This window comes from Xyrauchen texanus, chromosome 36 (genome assembly GCF_025860055.1).
Source record: "Xyrauchen texanus isolate HMW12.3.18 chromosome 36, RBS_HiC_50CHRs, whole genome shotgun sequence".
In the NCBI taxonomy this organism is placed as follows: domain Eukaryota; kingdom Metazoa; phylum Chordata; class Actinopteri; order Cypriniformes; family Catostomidae; genus Xyrauchen; species Xyrauchen texanus.
In genome coordinates, this window is record NC_068311.1 from 30556717 (window position 1) to 30564468 (window position 7752).

General features: G+C 49.0%; 1 protein-coding gene across 1 annotated transcript; it reads left to right on the top strand.

Moving 5' to 3' along the window:
• Positions 1-6679: 6679 nt before the first annotated feature.
• LOC127629716 (uncharacterized) lies at positions 6680-7458 on the top strand. The gene is made up of 2 exons (XM_052106934.1): positions 6680-7266; positions 7315-7458. Exons 1-2 carry the CDS (start codon positions 6787-6789, stop codon positions 7456-7458), a joined length of 624 nt encoding a protein of 207 aa, XP_051962894.1. The 5' UTR covers positions 6680-6786.
• Positions 7459-7752: the final 294 nt, after the last annotated feature.

Here is a 7752-nt window from a genome sequence, read left to right on the forward strand (position 1 = left end):
ATGTGAGTGTAGAGATGAATAGCGCCTCTGGTAAAATGCACTCGGAGTAGACGGGCGCTCGAGTGATCAAAAATACGAGATAAAGAATCGGGTTTGATGTTCTTGGAACCCAGGCGGTACGAGAGAGTAAAATCAAAACGACCGAAAAAAGAGCCCACCGAGCCTGCCTGGAGTTTAATCTTTTAGCTGTGCGAATATATTCCAAGTTCTTGTGATCGGTCCAGACGATAAAAGGTACCCCGAACCCTCCAACCAGTGGCGCCATTCCTCCAAAGCTAACTTGACTGCCAACAACTCGCTGTTACCAATGTCATAATTACGCTCGGCTGAGGACAAGCGATGAGAAAGAAACGCGCAAGGGTGTATCTTGTCGCCTGAAGGAGAACGCTGGGATAACACTGCGCTTACCCCCACCTCTGACGCATCGACCTCTACCACTTAACTGACGTGATGGATCAGGGGTTATCAGGATGGGGGCTGAAACAAAGCAACCTTTCAGTTTGGCAAACGCAGCCTCAGCTGCATCTGACCACCTGAACGCTGTTCTGGGGAGGTCAAGGCGGTCAGAGGTGCGGCTAGTTGACTGAAATTGCGAATGAAACGCCGGTAGAAATTGGCTAACCCCAGGAACCTCAGTAGGGCCTTACGAGACTCTGGACTTGGCCAATCTACCACAGCCTTGATCTTCTCAGGATCCATGCATTCCCTCAACCGACACGATGTACCCTAAGAAAGGAACAGACTGTGCATGAAAACGCATTTCTCGCCTTGACAAAAAGCCCATTCTCTAGCAATCTCTGAAGCACTAGCCGGACATGCTGCACATGTTCCTGGAGAGACGAAGAAAAATCTAAATGTCATCCAGGTAAACATATATGAACTGATCAACCATGTCTCGCAGCACGCCATTGACGAAGTGCCTGGAAGACCGCTGGGGAGTTGGACAGGCCGAACGGCATGACCAAGTATTCAAAGTGACCTCTGGGGTGTTAAAAGTGGTTTTCCATTCATCCCCCTCCCTGATGCGGACCAAATGATAAGCATTACGTAAATCCAATTTCGCGGAAGATAGATGCTCTCTGCAACCTCTCAAAAGCTGAAGACATCAACGGCAGAGGATAAGTATTCTTTACCGTGATGTTGTTCAGCTCCCGGTAATCAATACAAGGTCGCAGAGATCCATCCTTCTTCCCCACAAAAGAATCCCACCCGCTGGAGAAGAGGAAGGGCGGATGAATCCATTAGCTAGAGAATCAGAAATATATTTCTCCATAGCCTCCCTCTCTGGAACCGAGAGTGAATATAACTTGCCTTTAGGCGGAGATGTACCTGGCAATAACTCTATGGCACAGTCATAGGGACGATGTGGAGGGAGAGAAGCCGCCCGAGACTTACTGAACACCTCCTTCAGGTCCAGGTACTCCACGGGCACGTTAGCTAAATCCACCGCCTCTTCCTGAAAAACAGGGACAAAAACAGACGGACAGGCAGAAACAAGACAAGACTTATGACATTGATTGCTCCACGCTGACACAGATTTGACTGCCAGTCCACTCTTGGATTGTGATGGGTGAGCCAGGGGTGACCAAGGACGATGGGGGCAAGAGGAGTGTCCAGTATGTAGAAGGAGATGGTCTCGGTGTGATTGCCAGATGTGACGAGAGTGATGTCTTCAGTGGCTAGGGAAATGGTGGGAAGTTTCTGGCCATTGAGGGCGTGTACAGCGATCCGGTGAGTGAGAGACTTGAGGGGAACTTGGTGGTTAAGTGCAAAGCTGTAGTCCATGAAATTTCCTTCGGCCCCAGAATCCAGCAGTGCTCGGCAGTCGTGACGGTGATTAGACCATTGAAGACTTACCGGAAGGAGGGTAGATGTGGATGAGGTCTTCTCGGCGGAGATCCCACCCGATAGTAGCCTCATACTTACTATCAGGCGGATCCTTTTAAAGGACAGTTGTAGGCAAAATGTCCAGCTCCTCCACAGTACAAGCAAAGTCCCTGGGATCTCTGCCTTTCCCTCTCCTCCCGGAAAGCCGGGCTCGACCCACCTGCATGGGCTCGGATCACAGACGGGCTGAACGCGCCCCCGCCTCCAGAGCATTGGCCGCCAACTCGTCCCGATGGGTGGTTGGTTCGTACTCGCCGCTCCACTCTGGACAACCTTGCGCCCACTCTAAGCGCCAGGGCTGATCAAGTCGCTGAGCTTGGTGGGAAGGTCCATGGCGTATATCTCCTTCTGGACGCGGTCAGCCAGCCCATGCAGGAACATGTCCCACTGCGCTCCTCGCTCCATTGGCTCTCCGCGCTAGCGTCCGAACTCAATAGAAAAGTCTGATACAGATCTCTCTCCCTGACGCAAGTCGGCCAGCACTCTGGCTGCCTCTCTACCGGAGACAGCACGGTCAAAAACTCGCTTCATCTCCGCGGAGAGTGTTTGAAAAGAGGCGCAGCATTCGTCTTGATTCTCCCACACCGCCGTTCCCCATAGAGCCGCTCTCCCAGAAAGTAGCGTCATAACAAAGGCGACCTTGGTTCTTTCATCACAGAATGTCCTGGGCTGTAGAGAAAAATGCATTGAGCATCGTGTTAGAAAAGCTCGGCAAAAATTAGGTTCACCTGAATATAACTCTGGAACCGGTAGGCGGGGCTCCGACTGGGAGGGGGCCGCTGGTGGTGGTTGAGGAATCAGCGGTGCGAGTGGCGCAGTGGGAGCTCGCAGAAGTTGAATTTGCTGGGTGAGTCCGGACACCTGCGCCACTAGAGCCTGGACAGCGTGAGCCGTGTCATTGAGATTCTTCTCTTGGTTCTCCATACGAAATCTGCTGTTCATCAAGAATTCTTCTAGGCTGTCTGAACTGTTACTCACTGCTTCCATCTTGTGGTCAGATCGTTCTGTAATGGAATGAAACTAGGAAGCAAGTTGCAAGTGACAGTTGGTTTATTAACAGCAAAATGTGAAGATTGGGAAAAGTCTGGGGTAATGGTCTAGTGGCGCGCAGTCTCCAATGGTCAGGTGATCGTGGTGAGAAGAGTGATGAGAAGTGTAGAACGGACACGACGAATCCGGGAAACAGCAACAGAACATGAAACAGGAACAACGAGAGAACTGGACTGGAACTTCAGAGTGGAGAACAACACTGGACATCACAAACAACGATCTGACAAGGAGATGAGAGAGTGGTGAGAATTTAAAGGGAATGGGAATGAGTAACAGCTGGTAAGAGGAGTGATTGCGGCAGAGCGCTAATCACGGTAACAAGCAACACGCCCACACATTCACGCACACACACACACAATATGAACAAGGCACGAGACAAGGAAGAGACATAGGATTTAAATACCGTGACATTGGGAGCTGAAGAGATTTGCTGAGTGTCATTCTCAGGCACTATTAAAGAAAAGGAAACAGCTGCTAGATTGATAGAGCTCTCGTTTTGCCTTACTGTGTCAAAACTACTTTTTTGCACTGTTATCGATAAGAATAGCAGCTGACAAAGAAAGGAAAGTGATGGGGAGGAATAAGGTTGAACAGGATCAGGAAAAGTCAGATTTGAACTTGCTGTGCACTAACCGGAAGGCCATGACTCCAAAAGAAACTAAATGTTGATGTGTTTTTCAAAAGCATTTGATGGAGACTGTAAATGTACATTGCTTTTTTTCCAATACCAATTAGTGATAGACCAATAAATCGAGCAGGCTGATTAATTAGCTGATGCCAATAATTCACTTGGCCAATTAACAGAAGTTTTAACTTATGTCAGTTCAAAATTCTACCAATAGATGGATATTAAACCATTTGTTTTTTCAAGGTCTATTTTGTTTATGTTTAAGCTAATATTATTGTATAACATAAGTGTTTGTCTCACTTTTGAAATTATCTAATTTGCTCTTGGAAAACCTCATATTGGTCGACCACTAATAGCAATTGAATAAAATGCCAATATGCTATTTTGCATTTTGATCAAGGAATAGTTAGATTAGTGTGTTTATGAAATTATTTGAGTGAGCCAATTCAAATATTCCTGGACATTTCTTTACTGGTTTTTAAAAGTAAATTAGGAGGTAAATACCTTTGCATGTGGGTCTTGTCTGAAACCATAAGACAACACATAGATCCAAACTCAAGATCAAGACAACAACTCTGCTATGTAATTACTTATATTTGTATCTACGGGTGTCAGGGGAAGGTTTTGATGGGTACAGTGGGGAAGCCAGTGATGATACTCAAACCTGCCCAGCTGGCATGGTGTGATGAGGTATGTTGTGACTTATCTCACAATGTGTTCCCCTTCTGTCACTCACTCAACATTGTATCGATGAAGTGACACTAGGGGTCTCTCTTGAGAGCCTCAGTTGCCTCTGAGCTGTGAGAAAAGGCCAATGAGTATTGGCGAACAGAATTTGCAATACCCTCCCCCGGATATACGGGTATAAAAGGAGGGAATCGTGCATCTGTTTAGTCAGATTTTTTTCTGTCCAGTGAGCTGGTGTTTCACGACTGTTTCACTCACCTCTACAGAGATTTTGCTGTTGGACCTTACGTTGCGTTACCAGCGGCTTTCTCTTCTCTGCACACCTGTGCAGCCTATGACCATGGGCACTTCGATAGCGCTTCTAAAAGAGCATAAATCCTCTAAAAGTGCATTACTTTTTACTTTTACACCGTGAGCATGGGTTGGAATGGAACTCTCTGTCCTCCCGTCAACCCTCGTGGCTAGATGATTGGTTCCTTGGGTCAGGTGATGGCCACCCTCGTGGTCCAGGAAGGACGTCTGTGGCTGAACATGGTTGAGATGCGCGACACCGACAAAGCACGCTTTCTCAATGTACCCATCTCCCAGCTCTGCCTATTCGGCGACACCACCAAGGACTTCGGTGAGCAGTTCTCGGCCTTGGTGCAGTTCCACCTCGAGCCGACCCCCGTCTGCTCGCTGAGGGCATCCCACTGTGGCTGCAAGGCAACAGGCAGCTCTGCCTCAACCCGGGCCCATCTCTCAGCCCCCGCATAGAGCTCCCCGCAGGAGACAGATGTCCCCGCCTCCCGAACCTCGTCAAGGACCCACAAGGCTCCCAAACGTTCCAGAGGCGGATGACCCGAGGAACGTGATGCTTGCCTGGTGCTAGTCAACAGACCACTCTATCCCCCAGTGGAGGGCCGGGTGGAGAATTCTTGGTATCCTTCTTTTTCTTTGCTGCACCTCTCGGGCTGCGGTACTCACATTTTCAATAAAAGAGCAATATCCTCATTCGATGGGTCACCTAGCCGGAGCACACACACGCCGTTCTCACGGCAGCCTGGCACCAAACAGAAACAGTCAAAGATGCAGACCTCTCGCCTCACGCGCAGACCCCCGGCCGGCCGGTTCTGATGAGTCCAGAGGACATCTCCACAGGACCTCCTCCTCTGTCACCAATCCGCCCCCTGCCACAGAACAAAGTAAGTGCTTTGAGTCTTCCCTCAGCTCAGGCGCCCCAGGACGTGACTTTGCCTCCTGACGCAGTCACGTATCTAAGAAAGAAGGAGGGTTGCGGCCAATCTTGGACCTTCAAGTTCTCAACTGGGCCTTACACAGACTCCTGTTCAAGATGCTCATGCAGAGACATATCCTAACATGCGTTCGGCATCAAGATTGGTTCACAGCGGTAGACCTGAAGGACGCAAACTTCCACGTCTCGATCTTGCCCCAACACAGACCCTTCCTACGGTTCACGTTCAACTGGAGTCGCTGCGCACCACTCATATCCCAGGCAGCCTCAACACGACAACGGATGCACTGTCATGACAGGCCACGCTCAGCGGAGAGTGGAGGCTCCACCCCCAGGTGGTCCAGCTGATTTGGGACTGATACGGCAAAGCACAGGTAGACCTGTTCGCTTCCCAGGAGAACTCCCACTGCCCACTCTGGTACTCCTTGTCGGAGGCTCCCCTTGGGACAGACACGCTGGCACACAGCTGAATATGCATTTCCCCCATGAGCCTACTTGCACAGGTGCTGTCCAAGGTCAGGGAGGACAAAGAACAGGCTCTCATAGTGGCCCCCTACTGGCCCACTCGGACTTGGTTCACGAACCTTACGCTCCTCACGACAGCACCTCCCTGGCGCGTTCCTCTGAGGAAGGACCTCCTTTCTCAGGGACGGGGCACACTCTGGCATCCGCGCCCAGAGCTCTGGAATCTCCACGTCTGGCCCTTGGATGGGTCACGGAAGATCTAAGAGTATTCTTCCACCTGCTGTCATAGACACGATCACAACTGGTGCTCTTCCCGATCAGAAGACGGCAGAAATGCGCAGTCACAGGGATTAAAGTGAAAAAAATTCTTCTGACTGAACATTTTTTTCAGGCCAAGTCATATTCCTTAAACTTTATTTAAATAGTCGAGACCAATAGCGTTTTAAGGGGAGATGTTTTAAAACGCTTTAATATTGCCAGTTTGCGTATTTTAAAAGCTATTTTAATCTAAGAAAATTTTTTAGTTAGCTTGACAAATAATCAACCATCTACATAACTTTTTCAGAACATGTTTTTATTTATAAGACCAAACAATGTTTTGCAAAACTCTTAATTAACAGAAAAAAAAAGAAAGTAACAGCACCACCATTAAAGTGCTATTTTTTGCAAACTTCTCTACATTGATTTTCACTTTTTCTGCCTTTTGGCTGTGAAACCATATTCCTGAAGCTTGGCTACACCTGACACCCGTTTCAGTGTTTGACTAGCTACATGTGCAGGAGTTGCTCCCGGAGAGGTGGAGGCTGTAGCAGCAGTTTTGGCTTTAACTCCAGGGATGGAGGAGGTGGAGGCTGTAGCAGCAGTTTTGGCTTTAACTCCAGGGATGGAGGAGGTGGAGGCTGTAGCAGCAGTGCATTTAACTCCAGGGGTGGAGGAGGTGGAGGCTGTAGCAGCAGTTTTGGCTTTAACTCCAGGGATGGAGGAGGTGGAGGCTGTAGCAGCAGTTTTGGCTTTAACTCCAGGGGTGGAGGAGGTGGAGGCTGTAGCAGCAGTGCATTTAACTCCAGGGGTGGAGGAGGTGGAGGCTGTAGCAGCAGTTTTGCCTTTAACTCCAGGGATGAAGGAGGTGGAGGCTTTAGCAGCAAAGCCTTTAACTCCAGGGGTGGAGGAGGTGGAGGCTGTAGCAGCAGTTTTGCCTTTAACTCCAGGGATGGAGGAGGTGGAGGCTGTAGCAGCAGTTTTGCCTTTAACTCCAGGGATGGAGGAGGTGGAGGCTGTAGCAGCAGTTTTGCCTTTAACTCCAGGGATGGAGGAGGTGGAGGCTTTAGCAGCAGTTTTGCCTTTAACTCCAGGGATGGAGGAGGTGGAGGCTTTAGCAGCAATGCCTTTAACTCCAGGGATGGAGGAGGTGGAGGCTATAGCAGCAGTTTTGCCTTTAACTCCAGGGATGGAGGAGGTGGAGGCTGTAGCACAAGCAGAAGAGGTGGAACATTTCTTTACTTTTTAACCCTAACTGCTGAGAGGACCTTTACAGCTTCCCTCAGTTTCATTTCCTTTTGCTTTTCAAGGTTTTCCTTCTTTTCTTCAATTGATTTTGGTATGTCCCATAAGAAGACAGGCACAATCTCCTCAATGCAGGGGTAATTTGCATGTTGGAGGCTGTTTTGCCAATTACCTTCATGTGGGACTTGATAATGGCTAAGCCGTCATAAGTCTCAATGTTCAGCCTAACCCTGTCTTTCTCAATTATGTCATCCATGATGTTAAACAATCCTTCTACAAGAGGGCCAGTGAACAATGA

What these genes read in the sequence shown, in the direction of transcription:
- LOC127629716 (XM_052106934.1), top strand. Translation starts at nt 6,787, where the DNA reads ATGGAGGAGGTGGAGGCTGTAGCAGCAGTTTTGGCTTTAACTCCAGGG. An exon ending in TAACTCCAGGGATGGAGGAG is followed by an intron (nt 7,267 to 7,314) that starts GTGGAGGCTTTA and finishes GGGATGGAGGAG; the next exon opens with GTGGAGGCTTTAGCAGCAAT.